The following is a 15,476-nucleotide window of genomic DNA, read 5'->3' as shown; positions in this document are numbered from 1 at the left end:
GAACAGGATGCTTCCTGTTCGAGCCCCGCTCTCCACATTGCTTTCAGTTTAGCTGGTCGTCCAAAGTAATACACATTGGCCGTATTACGGGGAGGGAAACTGAAGGGTGGGGATCGGCGTTGTGGACAGCGACTCCTACAGGTCGGTTGGTGCGCCTGCGCAGTAGAATCAAGAAGCGACGGGGGCGGGGCCCCTCCAAAGCCCAGACCCCCGACGCTGAAAGATCGAGTCGTGCAGGTGAAAAGATGCGACTGCTGTTACCTCGAGTATCGGAGGGGACTCGTGCTATGTATGACTTAGTCCACATTGCAGCCGGCTTGTGGGAGGCAAGAAACAACGTTCAAAAGACAGGGGAGGGTTGAATTGGACGATATGAAAAATTGGGATGGGAGAAAAATAGAAAATGGGAGAAAAAGTGGATAAAAAAAAGGACACAGTGGTGGGTATCATATCTATCATAAAGGACACAGTGTATCATATCTATCATAAAGGACACAGTGTATCATATCTATCATAAAGGACACAGTGTATCATATCTATCATAAAGGACAGTGTATCATATCTATCATAAAGGACAGTGTATCATATCTATCATAAAGGACACAGTGTATCATATCTATCATAAAGGACACAGTGTATCATATCTATCATAAAGGACACAGTGTATCATATCTATCATAAAGGACACAGTGTATCATATCTATCATAAAGGACACAGTGTATCATATCTATCATAAAGGACACAGTGTATCATATCTATCATAAAGGACACAGTGTATCATATCTATCATAAAGGACACAGTGTATCATATCTATCATAAAGGACACAGTGTATCATATCTATCATAAAGGACACAGTGTATCATATCTATCATAAAGAACACAGTGGTGGGTATCATACAGTGTATCATATCTGTCACCAGTAATAGATCTGAGGGCAGAATGATAAACCAGAGTCCAGTGGTTTAAGAGTTGGAGCCGCAGCCTATAAATCACATCACCATAGTCCAACATTGATGAGAACAGCTTCAACAATCCTCTTTCTGCTAATCACAGGAAAGCTGGATCAATTTCTGTACAGGAAGCCAATTTTCTGTCCCAAGTCTCAGCCTTTCAGTGAAGGTTTTCTGAAGGAGGAACCTGAACCGCAGCCTTGTCCCGGAGGAACAGACCTCTGTGTGTTTAATCTTAATGTCTTAATGATGCACTCGTTTCACACGAGGGGTCCGACGGCAAAGTGATTCACCTCGCTGGTGAAAATGAGTCTTTATCGACTCAACGCCACTTAACGTCGACTGCAGTGTAAGAACAAGACTGGGACTTTGTTGTCATTCATCATGACTTGTGTTATTATTATATCTGCCGATCGTGTGTTTTTATCTTCACATTTCCATGAGAACAGTGATTTTTGGCAGGATGGGGCGATTTTGAGGTATCATATTTCACTCCTACAACTACCCTAGTTTCATGGGATATATCAAATAAGAAGAAGAAATAACTACAAATAGTTTATGTATAGTTTATGAATAGTTTTTATACCAGCTGTAATACTTAAAGGAACACGCCAACATGTTAGCCTAGCTTAGCACAATGAATGGAAGCGCCGCAGCGGACAGGCCGGTTAGCCTTCGGGGGAGGTGTTAGTTGGACAATGCCTAGGCCATGTGCTAAGCTAGGCTAATGTGCAGCCAGATAGCTTTCTACTGAATGCACAGAGAGGAAACTGGTATCTATCTTCTTGTCTCTCTCTGGAGAAGACGATAGGCTAATTTCCCAAAAAGTTTTAAATGTTGTTCCTTTAAAGCTGCAGTAGGCAACTCTGGAGAAAGAGTGAGTTTACCTGCCCAGCAGAATTAGAGCGTGTCCCCGGGGTGCCTCAGTAGACCAAGACCACCATTGCGTTCCTCATCAAAAAGTACACGCAAAGTGCAAGTACCACCTGTCGAGGCTGGGAAATATAAATATATATATTTTTGTATTCAAGCTGCCGGTGCCTCTGGGAGCCTGTGGAAAACCTTTGTAGCGTGTGCACGGGCTTGAAAAGTGACGCAGAGCTCAGCTCTATTTCCGCCGGGCCTATTTGCCTACTATACAGCTTTAAAGTAAAAACTAGAAAAAGGGGGAATTCTGACCCCGTACTTCGTTAGACTTTTAGCATCTCGTCTCCGGTAAAAAACCAAACGGTCTCCGCTTCTTCATCCGTGGTTTCTGAGAGGATCCCGTTGGAACTGAGCGCTGGCAGCAGGGGTGGGGGGGGGGTGGCGTGAATACTTTCCCTAAGCCAGTTGTACTTTTGCGCAATCTGATTGGCCACTGACGTTTCTGGTCATGTGACATGTGCGCCAAGTTCTGCCACCGGTTAAGCTTAGGCACTCTTTCAAAGTTGGTTAAGGTTAGAGTTTGTCTTAGAGCAGGCCGATAGAACACCAGCCCTGATTCCAAACTCTAACCTTAACCAACGTCGCCTAAGCTTAACCAGTGATAAACTAGGCGTTAGGTAGTTTGCAGGCTGTTAGACCCGGAAATAGGCGCAGAACTTGCCGTCCCACGATTGGCGCACATGTCACATGACCAGAAACGTCAGTGGCCAATCAGATTGCGCAAAAGTACAACTGGCTTAGGGAAAGTATTCACGCGGGGGGCGTGGGGTTGAGAGAGGGAGACTGACATGAGACAAGCTGAGAGGTGTAGTCTCTCTCTCTCTGTCTCACGAAAAGCCAGACGGATAGCGGAACAGAACAGGGCTGCCGGGTCACGAGACGTCACTCTGCCCTTTGCGCCCGCTGACGGAACGGAACAGAACAGAGAGGCTTCTGGGTCACACGAGACGTCTCTCACTCTCTCCACCATTTGCGCCTCCTCCAGGGTGCAGTTTCGGGAGGAGGCTCTGCTGCGACGCGGGGAGGAGAAGGAGGCGCGGGTGCTGGAGCGCCACAGAGAAGAGGAGGAGAGGCAGACTCGTCTGGAGGCGCTCAGGAATCAGGTGGGTCACGTCAAATCATCTGCTGCACTGATGGGCTCTGTCGGTTGAAACGCAGGGAGATAGATCTGGGTTGGTGCATCATTGCCACCTTGTGGCGGCATGCGGGAATGACATTACATAACATAATAACATGGCTTTTGGGGGGGATATTCTATCCAAAATGTCTTGTGCTACTGATGAGTGTGTAAATGTTTTATTGTGGTTGGTCCTAGAAGGAATTAAAGCACTTTCCCTGTCAGTACCTACAGAGACCCTGTCAGGACCTACAGATATAAACTGGACTTTTGAAGAAGTCTTTATTTATCATGCAGACATACACATGCGATGGGCGGCACACACAGGAACACACACATGCAATTGTTTTGGGTCGCCGATGAAATTGAGTCTCTGCGCTTGACCCATCCCGTCGTCCTTCCCCCCCAAGGGCAGCCAGGAGCAGATAAGGGCTGCAGCGTGGGGCCGCGCCCCGGGGACCAATCCAAGTGCTCCTGTCCATCTTCGTCAGGGAAGCGACAGCGTTAGCGATCTGTTCTGCATGTTTTTCCATTGGGTTTATATTCTGGAGGGGAAACCCTTGCGAGCACAGGGAGAGAACATGCAAACTCCACACAGAAAGGCCCGGAAGATACCCCCACCTGGGTACCTGGCAATGCGGAAACCTGGTCCCCAAGCGGGAATCAAACCCTGGACCTTCTAGCTGTGAGGCGACAGTGTTAACCACTACACTACACCACTGTGCCGCCATCACAGGCCCTGCCAGGACCCACAGTAGAACACCAACTCAAGAAAATAATGCTACGTCATCACAGTATAAACTTGTTTGTCTCAGGTTGCCGTGGTGGCAGAGGCGGACCCAGAGAGGATGATGGGAGATACGGAGGCGCGGAGACGCCGGCAACAGAACGACGAGGACGAGTTTGTTCTCCAGAAGCCTCTCTATCACATCAACACATACACAGATACTCAGGTGAGGTTGTTCTCCAGAAGCCTCTCTATTACATCAACACATACACAGATACTCAGGTGAGGTTGTTCTCCAGAAGTCTCTCTATCACATCAACACATACACAGATACTCAGGTGAGGTTGTTCTCCAGAAGTCTCTCTATCACATCAACACATACACAGATACTCAGGTGAGTTTGTTCTCCAGAAGCCGCTCTATCACATCAACACATACACAGATACTCAGATGAGGTCCGGGGAGAAGCTTTATCTTCTGGTCAGTGGTTTTACTTCCACATTCCCTCCAATATAAACCCTGATTTAATCGAATTTCTAATCTTTATTCGAAAGGCAACTCATTTATATATTGTATACCCAGTTTAATCACCTGTACATTGTATATTACTGTTGCACTTTACTGCTACATTTGCACCCTGGTTGGATGCCAAACTTCTTTTCATTGTACTGTACTTACGGACATGGCCGGTTAGCCTTCGGGAGAGGTGTTAGTTGGACAATGCCTAGGCTAACCGGCCATGTCCGCTTCCATTCATTGTGCTAAGCTAGGCTAACATGCAGCCAGATAGCTTTCTACTGAACGCACAGAGAGGAAACTGGTATCTATCTTCTTGTCTCTCTCTGGAGAAGATGATAAGCTAACTTCCCAAAATGTTAAGTACAGTACTTGAGTAAAAATACTTACCGGTAGTTACTTTCCACCATTCCACCAAGTATAAAACATACTTATTTTATTGTATTTATATTATTGGAAGCTGCTATGGTTGAGGGACCACAACAAATAGATTTTCACTCTCTTTCTTTGCTGTAAGGTACTGAAAATATGTGACAATAAACAAATCTGAATCTGAACCACTGCTCATAACAATATTTGACTTGGGTCAACTCTCCTCACAGACAGACCTTTAAACGGCGAGCCTCCCAAGGCCGTCTGTTGGCACAACATGTGTGCGTTTGTTTTCGGGGGCGTTTGTCACCACAGTGGGGGAACAGAGACCAAAACATTGTGTAATGAGGTCAGAGCCACCAATAGCAAACCTTGAGGGATCAGTAACTGACCTCGGTTCAGCTAAGTCACGTTTGGGGAAAAAACAACCAGTTTGCCTTTCGAGTTCAAATAAAGGTTTGAAATGAAATGGAACAACACCATTTTTCATCGAATGAAGTGCTGGTTAAATTGTTTATCCAAACCTTACAATCTCTTTGTTTGAGACCTACGTGAAGGAATGTGGTGCTAATTTGGCCTTTTTGTACCTATTGCACTTATTGTTATTATTCAGACAGTTGCTTGTAGATGACATGCGTTACAGTTGAATGTGTTACATATTATATATATATTTACTAAATGATACAATTGACACAGGAATGTTTTTATTTAACATTATTCTAACATCTTCGCATTTTGTCTCTTGTGTTCCTTGTTTCTGTTTATCTGCAATGTTGTTGATATGTGATTTTAAACACGATAGACTGTTGCAAATCACACTAAATAAGAGTGTCTGCCAAATTCCTAAAATGCATTAGATTAGATTAGATTCAAATGTATTGTCATTATACAGCACTAGTACAGTACAATGAAAACTATTTTGGCATCCAACCAGAGTGCAAATGTAAAGTGCAATAGTAATATACAATGTACTGGTGATTAAACTTGGTATAAAATATATAGATTAGTACTACTGCGTAATAGTGCTAATCAGATGTATGTACAGAGCTGTAGTACAGCTGTATGTACAGTGATACAGGTATAAAGATACTACTGGCCAGCAGTGTAACTAGTAAGAGTAGGTAAGGTATATGTACAGATATAGATGTTAAAAATTTGTATATGCAGGTATGTACAGACATATGTGGATAGATATATATACGGTAAGAATACATATGGGATGACCTAGATAGAGATAAGAATACATATATATATGGTATATACAGCATTATTGTACATGCCATCATACAGAGTTATGGGTTATATGCAGGTGTATAAGTAGGTATATAGAAGGATTATATGCAGGTATATTCAGACAGTATATATATGCAGTAAATATAAATATAAAATAAATAATAATAATAATCTGTTTTCCAGATTGTGTCTGATCCAAGAGTCCGGGTTGAACAGGCTCTGCGGGAAGCAGGTCTCCACCAGACACATTACGCCAAAGAGCTTCTGTCCAGCCTCAAACCCCCCAAACCTCCTCGACGTGACACTCAGTCCACCGTTTTCAAGCCTTGACTCATGTCTTCCACTCAAACCTACTCCAATTACTTGGAATATAGGCCACAATGCATAACTTTACATTTAATTGATTTCAGTGTGTGAAAAGTAATGTACAGATGTGGACAATCAACTTTATTTTTTAGCACAGTAAGAGGAGCACTCAGAAAGCGAACATCGGAGGCACTTTCCTGCCAGAAGTTAAAGTAAGCTACACTATGACACAGAGTGCCAACAACCGCCATTTCAGGAGATATACATTCTATTTGATCAGGCTGTAGAATCAGTGTCTAATGTTGGATGATCTGCACATGTTCCACAAATGAAAAATGTCCCCTTCAATATAATTGTTAACCCCGTTAAAGCTTTAATATTGAAGAATGTTTGGCGTGAGAGGGTAATCCTGTCCAACCCCTCAACAAATAATTGAGAACTAGAATGTGTGCTCGTTGGAGCACATTATGTCCTCATGCTATAGATGGTAATAAATATTTCCCCCCAATGAATGAAGGACGTATGACGTGTACAGATTTGTTTTATATCGTCTCTTGTGGCATTTTCAGGACGTGTGTGAGTCACAAGGGCTTTCTTGCAGTTTGTGGTTTTTATTGAGATTGATGTGCCTTTAGCATGTACAAGTTGTTTCCAAAATGCTGGCGCTTACGTTAGGTAGTCCACAATTCGAAACTGAAACTCTGACTGCCCAACCAGAAGTCTGTAAATCATGTTATGATTTCTCAAAAGGCAACTGAGTAACACTAGCTGGTTACTGGTAACGAGAGGCACGCTGGTGGGTGATGCTCAGTCAAGAGGGCTGCCTATGGCCATGCTTACTATTCACATCACAAAATAAACTCCCCGCTCCCAAAATGTCTAATTTATATTGTAATTTTCAAAATGATAATCATTGGAGATGTTAATGAGATCTCATTGGGTGAGGCTCGGCCATTGCACTTTGCTTTGTGTTGACCCCTGTGAATGCAGAGCGAAAGCCGTTGTCGCCCTCTGGTGGTAAAAAGTTACATCCGTAAACTCTCCACAGAAGGGCTACATGAAAGTCAATGAAGAATGCGGAAAATGAATTCCCCCAAAATACTTCCCATTGCCTGATGTGAAACATATTCCCACACGTTCATTCTTGTGTCTCTGTAATGTTCTATGCCAAACCACAGGCTGATCAGCCCTATAGTTTGTGAGATATTGCGCGGATTCACACACACACACACACACACACACACACACACACACACACACAATGCATAATATCCTCGGATAGGCTCCACCTACCTACATAACAGTCTTTCATTAGCAAGCAAACTGCAATTGCTGTTTACATTTTGAATTGATTACATTTAAATAACACTAGTCAGTACATTTCTGTCAATATGTATTGTGTTACAGTAAGTCATGTGTACAGTAGGTGTGTTGTGTATTTGACCTACATTTGAATGTTTTGCTGAATTTACACCAATAATGACAAAAGCCCCTTTCATATAATTTCATGCAATTCTAATGTAATTTTCAGTTGATATGAATGTGCTAAGTTCATGCTAGTTTGTTGGTTCAATATAATACTACATACATTATTATATTATTAATGTATAATAATATTATTATAATTATTAATAATAATAATAATAATAATATTATTATACATTCATTCAACTAATACTTTGTGAGAAGATACTTTCCCCCCTAAAAAGATCATTTGTAAACTGAAGTTATTTGAAATCAATGGTGGCTCAGTTTAGCAGTTTAGTCTGTAGCTCTCACAGGAAAACAACAAGGATTAAGAAGTCAGATGTAATGAATTCTGAGTCCAGCTATTTCTAGATGAAGGCTAACCTCTAGACAAAAGATTTAACTAGATTAAACTCAGAAATTAATGCATATAACATTTAATTTAATAAATTACACGACAATGACATAATGTAACAACGTAGTAAATATAAATACAAATATTAAAGTAACATACTTAGACAGAAGAACAGAAAGAAGCATTTTGTATAAAAGTATTCTGTACTTCTGTATGACAACTAATAAAGAAACTTGAACTTGAAACTTGAACTTGAACTTCTGTATGACAACTAATAAAGAAACTTGAACTTGAAACTTGAACTTCTGTATGACAACTAATAAAGAAACTTGAACTTGAAACTTGAACTTGAACATCTTACAACATCTGAAAGTGACTTTAAATAACCATCTACTTCACATATCAAATATATCAAATAACCATCTAATTCACATATCAAGTATAACAAATAACCATCTAATTCACATATCAACATATCAAGTACATCAAATAACCATCTAATTCACATAACATATCAAGTACATCAAATAACCATCTAATTCACATATCAACATATCACGTATATACACATATCAGCCGAGGCTGTAGCTATATACAATCCATATATATATATGGTTGAGGGCAGGGGTTCAGAGGAGTCTTTCAGACAATGTGTCCTTCAGACGACGTGACCTTCAGACGACGTGACCTTCAGACGACGTGATCTTCAGGCGATGTGTCCCAGGCGCTTCTTGATGAAGTGGGCCACGAGGACCTGGGGTCTCTGCTGGTACTCCACCAGGACGTCGTGAGGGGTGGTGATCTGGTCTCCCTCGAAGCGGTTCAACAACGTCACACAAATGACGGCCGCTGGACGTGGGGGGAAGAAAACATCCGTTAGAAGGGATTCCTCAAAAGAAAAAGACATTTTGGGAAATTAGCTTATCGTCTTCTCCATGTTAGCCTAGCTTAGCACAATGAATGGAAGTGGACATGACCGGTTAGCCTTCGGGACAGGTGTTAGTTGGACAATGCCTAGGCTAACCGGTCATGTCCGCTTCCATTAATTGTGCTAAGCTAGGCTAACATGCAGCCAGATAGCTTTCTACTGAACTCACAGAGAGGAAACTGGTATCCATCTTCTTGTCTCTCTCTCTGGAGAAGACGGTAAGCTAATTTCCCAAAATGTTGGTGTGTTCCTTTTAAGCCTTTGAGACAGTTTCAGTGACGCCTACATCAGCTACCCTGCTAAGAGAATCGTGATCAAAACGGGCCCTGGTCATAAACCCCGGTTTTCAACCAACATGGGTAAATACTCCTTTAAGTACAGTGGAGCTTTGAACTGGAACAAACTTCCCTTGACCATTAAGAGCATCAGCAGTCGCTATCTTTTTAAGAAAAAGGTAAAAATCTGGCTTTTAGAAAATGTTGCAGTATAGCATATTGTATTTTATACCGGGTAGCTATATTTATTTTATTTATGCAATGAAAATTGTTTCGTTCTTAAGATGATTTCCACGTTGTACGTATATGTCTGTTTTTTGTGATACTGTATGTCATGTTTGTGGCAGACCAAAGTCTCTGACTTTATTGTGTTTTATCCTTGACGTATGTTGTTACAATCGTCTAATAAATCTAATTAAAAACGAAAAAAATCTATCTAATATATTCTTTAGATTATTCCCAAGGAGTTCTCTTGGTGATAGTGATCTAGAACCTGGGATCATGTGAGGTTGGATGGTGGTTTGATACCTTTGAGGTCACAAACGCGGCACATGGCGGCAAAGACGGTGGACTCCATCTCGATGTTCCTCACTCCGGCGTCGTGGGCCTTGTGGAGATACTCCAGCTTCTCTTCAGGGGTGAAGGAGCAGAGGGCCCCGTCCAGGCGACCCTGACCTGGGGAAGAGCACAGCGCAGGCCTCAGTACACCACCAGTACCAAAAATAAACATATTTATATATATATATGTAATGGTTGTGACATCGTCACCTTAAAGGTCCTGTGTCTTATAAATGGCCTTTTCCAGTGTTTAGCATTGTTTCCTAGCAATGGGGGTTTGTATCAATGGGGTCTGCGTCTCTAATTCTCATTTTGGCGGATTGCTCCAATTCAGTTGAGACAATATCCTCCCCCAGTGAATTAAGCTATTCTGATTTGACTCGCTGTCCTACGTAGCACGGAGCTGATCTGCAGTAACGCCCCCTCTATGGTTGTAGCTCAACCATTCGCTCAACAACAGAGCGAGTGGAAATATCTACACTTCCTCAAGCGGGTGCCGACAGAGAGAGGCAGAGAACGAGCGAGCGAGAGAGAAGGAGATAGAGAGGGAGAGAGAGAGTGAGAGATAGATGCCCCGGAGGAGTTACAAACCCGTGGTCTCCCACACCGCGGGCAAAAGCACAGACCGCTATACCAAGAAGTGAACTCACTGCTTTGTAACGTGTCTATGTGTCTTTTAAGGGTGAGAGTGAGTTTAACCCATAGCACCGCTACTCGCCCCAGTCACTTCACAACATCTGAAGTCCATCGTGACTGCGCTTTGCGGTACCATCCGTTACATATATATATATATCAAACTATATATTATTTTATGAATTCAAGTTGTTTGGTTTACCTTCGTAGAAGTCATGGGTGCACATGGTGTTTCCGATGACAGAGGGCAGGTCCGGGAGCTCAGTGGAGTACTGGAGGAGCTCTCTGGACACGCCTTCGTCCAGCTCTGTGCTCCGCATGATCACCTTCCCCAGAACCACCTGCTCAAACTGGGCCTGGAAGGAGTAGTCCACCGCCTTGTCCGTGATCACAACTGTCCCCGGGGGCAGACCTGGGAGAACGCCGGGGGAAATTACGTTACAAACACGCCTCGTTCCACAGACGTGTGCCTGTGATGTTTCTGCTGGAGCCTTCCCTGTTCTTGTGCAAAAATATCCTCATATTTTTATATTCAGATCAAATTTTATTATTACCTATATTTATGTCTTTCTACTATTACCCTGCCCATACCTGTACGTACCTCCCCTCCCCCCTCCCCCATGCTGCTATGATGGCCGAATTTCCTTATCGTTCCTCGAATCTTATTTTATCTTAGCCTAGCTTAGCACAATGAATGGAAGCGGACAGTGACGGGTAGCCTAGGCATTATCCAACTAACACCTCTCCCGAAGGCTACCCGTCACTCTCCGCTTCCATTCATTGTGCTAAGCTAGGCTAACGTGCAGCCAGATAGCTTTCGACTGAACGCACAGAGAGGAAACTGGTAGCTATCTTCTTGTCTCTCGCTGGAGAAGACTGTAAGCTAATTTCCCCAAATGTTGGCGTGTTCCTTTAAATTGATCCCAACTATTCTGCAAAAGGGCACAGAGAAGCTCCGTTTCTTAACTCTTAGGGGGAGGTTTTTATTCAATGTGTGCAAGATCCTCACCGACTCCTCCAGACGTGCCGAGGCGAAAGAGGATCACGTCGCGACAGTGAGCATGATGCAGCAGCTTGATCATCTCATGGAGCATGATGGAGATGGAGGGGACGCCCATACCATGCTGCAAGAGAGACAGGGAGACAAAGAGGATGTCAGGTTAACCATCCAGACATAACCTCGAACGTCTGGGCAGGAATTCTATTTTAAAAGTTCATATTTCATTAACCCTATAGTCCTATTTCAATACTCGGTAGAGTCCTTTCTCAGCACAATCCATGCTGTTCCTCACGCTTAGCTCCGGCTAGCCAGCCAAAGTCAATGGGGCCAAGCTCCCGTCCGTGCAAACTGAACGAAGCTCACTGAAAGCCACTCCACGGTGCGCACAAAGTAGATTTCAGTCCGCTTCGGTCAGCTCATACAGACAGGAGCTTGACCCCATTGACTTTGCATTGGTTTGTGGCCAACTATCCGGAGCTAGTGTGAGGAACAGCATAGATTGTAGCTAACTATCCGGAGCTAGTGTGAGGAAGATTGTTGGACTCTACTGATGAGCGGGATTTTTCAGTTCAAAGTCAAGTGGAAGTCGTTTTTTATCACTTACGCTAATCGAGAGGACGGGGCCCACTTTATACATGGAATAGCGGTCTGTCCCCTCACAGATGTCTCTGATGTCCTCCGTGTCTCCAGGGAGATGCAGCTCCTGGTGGATGTACTGGGCGAAGGCCTTCATCCGGTTGGCACTCCCTCCTACGCACACAAACTAGAGACGGAGAGACTTTCTATCAGGGCTGCTATGAAGAACAACTGAACCCCTGAGATTTTAGATAGCAACCTTGCTGTATGTACCCCTCTTTTTATCATTGATAATAATAATAATAATAATAATAATAATAATAATAATAATAATAATAATACAAATATGAATACCTTTTTATCATCATCATTATTAAAATACTGGTATATAATAATAACAATTGAAAATAAGATAAAAAATAAGGGTACATACAGCAATGTATCTCATGCTCCCTCCACTATTTAAGTTGCTAAGTAAGAATGATATAATATGGGTTTGTTTTTCCTCGATAATGAAGTAATAATTATATAATGGGTTTGTTTCAAGTGTATTACAGTTTGAACATGTGCTGAGGTCTGATTGGCCGGTACTATTTGTTTGGGACCAGTCGCGTCTCTTGGTTACTCTACACTCCTCCCCGTCATAAATGTTAAATGGTAAATAGCTGCATTTATATAGCAGCTTTTATCCAAGGCGCTTTACAATTTGTTCCTCACATTTGACCCGTTCACACACATTCACACACCGACGGCGGAGGCAACCATGCAAGGTGCCAACCTGCACGTCAGGAGCAATTAGGGGTTAATTGTCTTGCTCAAGGACACTTCGACACGCTGCCCGGGAGGAGCGGGAATCCAACCGGGAACCTCCGGATTCCCAGACGACTGCTCTACTTCCTGAGCCCCGTCAGCCAATTAGTCCAGAGAGGTCCCGGCTCGTAGGTTTGGTTTCAACATTAGGGGCACATTTTAGGCGTCCTCCCCCAGGTGAGTGCCGAACACCTTTCCTGCATTCTGGTGTACTTTTATTCTGGTGTACTTTTATTCTAGTCAAATGTTATTCTATTATATATAGTTGCAGGTAAGAAGGATATATAAATGTTTTGACCCCCTTGTTTTCTACCTCTTTTTGGGAGGGGCTTGTCTTCATTAGCTATATTCTTTTGAGAGGGACAAATTGACCTCTTCCCAATATTGAGGGGGACATGTCCCCTGCAACCCCCCCTAAATATACACCTATAACCTCTATAATACTGATAATACTGCATTACATTCATCCAAATCACTTTTAGTGTGAATGTAGCATATCAACCAAAAGTACGTATCCTCTATTAACTACACAACAGTCAGACTACACCATGTCTCACTGTCCCACGCGTCCACTAACCTTGACGTCTCCAAACATCTCTGGCAGGTTGTGGGTCTTGGTTCCGAGGCTGAAGTGGTAGAGAATGTCCTCCTCCATGTTGTCCAAATGGGGGTTTTTGACATGGACCTCTTGTCTGTGGAATGACACAATGTGGACAATATAATAATAATAATAATAATAATAATAATAATAATAATAATAATAATAATAATAATACATAATAATCAACAACAATAATATGATTAAATAATTAACATAATATATCATTCAACAGAACAACTAGAGTGGATTAGATCCCGGATGGTCGTCCAAACATGACTTCTAGTTTAAAACAAAAACCTTTTCAGGGACAATTACTAAAAACAAAAGCAATGCCACTACTTGTATGATGGACAAACAGAAAACAACTCACTTTAAATAATCCTCATCGTTCCCCATAGAGTGCACCAGAATAGGTGCCATATTCACAGCAGGTGTTGAAGTCTTTAAAAAAAATAAAAGTATGAAAACGCCTCAAAAATGGAAAGTCTTTGGTGACGGAACTGAAAGAACGTTGTTTCTTCCTCTGCAGCAGATGAGAATAACAGACTGGTCTGTGACCTGCAGCTCATATAGTCTGCACCTCTCTGGACTGATTGGCTGACGGGGAGGAGTGTAACGTAATAACCAAGAGACGCGACTGGTCCCAAACAAACAGCACCGGTCAATCAGACCTCAGCACATGTTCACACTGTAATAACATGCGCAAAACAAACACATTATATAAGTATTACTTCCTTATTGAGGCAAAACAAACCCATATTATATCATTCTTACTTCATAGTGGAAGGAGCATGAGGTTATGTAAACAATAACGGTAGGAGAGCTGCTATGTCAGACCAGGTGTCGTCAGCCCAACGTACTGTACCTGCCAACCAGCCCCGGGTTCAACTGCTCTCTCACAGCCTGCAGACTTCCATCTTGCTTTAAGTCAGCTGTCAATGGTAAATGGTGCATTTATATAGTGCTTTTATCCAAAGCGCTTTACAGTTTGTTCCTCACATTTTACCCATTCACTCACACATTCACACATCGACGGCGGAGGCAACCATGCAAGGTGCCAACCTGCTCATCGGGGTTAAGTGTCTTGCTCAAGGATACTTCGACACGCTGCCGGTGAGGAGCGGGAATCAAACAGGGAACCTCCGGATTACCAGACGACTGCTCTACCTGCTCACTGTCGCCCCAGCTGTGATAGAACCACTTCCCAAAAAACCCATCGTCAGTGGTTTGAATGATTACAGGCCAGTGGCTTTAACTTCAGTTATAATGAATGTGTTTTGAGAGGCTGGTTTTAAGTTTATTTCTTTTTTTTCCCAGGGACAGTGCACATTAATCAACGTCTTCAGTTTCCACATCAATGTAAATGTGCCAGAATTAGCTAATGAGCTAGTTTTCATCTGTAGTCCCTACCTACCATGCATATCTTTATGGCGTGGGAGGAAACTGGAGTACCCAGAGGAAACCCACACGAACACAGGAAGAACGAAAGGTTATGACTATAACCTAGTTATAAGAGTACTGGCTGAGCGTCTCGCTCTTCGCCATACCGAGATATACCCCTATCTCCAGTACCTACTGTACTTCATAATGAAAACAATGCACCCATGCACTTGACCAGGCCCCGCCCCAGTGTCCCCCTACAAGACACAAGACATGGTCATACTCGCCCTTCCTCGGAAAAAAGTTTCCATCATAGAAAACCCAACCAAGGGCGCGCTAAGAGCGAGACGCTCAGCCAGTACTCATAACTAGGTTATAGTCATAACCTTTCGTTATATAGCGTACTGGCCAATCGCGTCTCGCTCTTCGCCATACCGAGATATGGGGCAGAGCAGACGCATGGCCCGACAGATTTACCCCCTGAGGACCCGCAAGCCCTACCACCAGGGGAGTCCCGTCCACCCGCCCTTCCTAGTGAAGAGGGGGTGGCAGTCAACTCCACCAAAGTGCGAAAAAGAGGGAACTAGAGACTCCTAAAAACGCACAGCACAGGCGGGACCACGTGTGACACATCACCCCGTGGCACACACCCACACACACCCGCTAACCCACCGAAGGGCGGGACACAGGGGAGGTCCCAGACCTCAGAACCGCCTGGGAGACAGAACCCCCAGTCATGTCC

At 43.3% G+C, this 15,476-nt stretch overlaps 2 protein-coding genes across 2 annotated transcripts in view; one reads left to right on the top strand and one right to left on the bottom strand.

Moving 5' to 3' along the window:
- Positions 1-6,175, top strand: part of LOC311226038 (coiled-coil domain-containing protein 148-like) — a gene marked incomplete at both ends in the record, with an annotated part of 168,175 nt that extends 162,000 nt beyond the window's left edge. The window contains 3 exons of the mRNA XM_084311418.1: positions 2,866-2,983; positions 3,813-3,950; positions 6,029-6,175. Of these exons, the coding sequence (XP_084167544.1) occupies positions 2,866-2,983; positions 3,813-3,950; positions 6,029-6,175 (403 nt within the window). The remainder of the gene's footprint in view (positions 1-2,865; positions 2,984-3,812; positions 3,951-6,028) is intronic.
- Positions 6,176-8,679: 2,504 nt separating this feature from the next.
- upp2 (uridine phosphorylase 2) lies at positions 8,680-13,774 on the bottom strand (the record flags this gene model as incomplete). Its single annotated transcript, XM_084310157.1, has 7 exons — positions 8,680-8,822; positions 9,705-9,851; positions 10,570-10,779; positions 11,377-11,491; positions 11,972-12,130; positions 13,331-13,445; positions 13,725-13,774. 7 exons carry the CDS (start codon positions 13,772-13,774, stop codon positions 8,680-8,682), a joined length of 939 nt encoding a protein of 312 aa, XP_084166283.1.
- Positions 13,775-15,476: the final 1,702 nt, after the last annotated feature.

The sequence above is a fragment of the Notolepis coatsorum genome (assembly GCF_963971535.1).
Source record: "Notolepis coatsorum genome assembly, chromosome: 3".
Taxonomy (NCBI): Eukaryota; Metazoa; Chordata; class Actinopteri; order Aulopiformes; family Paralepididae; genus Notolepis; species Notolepis coatsorum.
The sequence above is the reverse complement of the archived record's forward strand: the minus strand, read 5'-3'. Positions and strand labels throughout refer to the sequence as shown.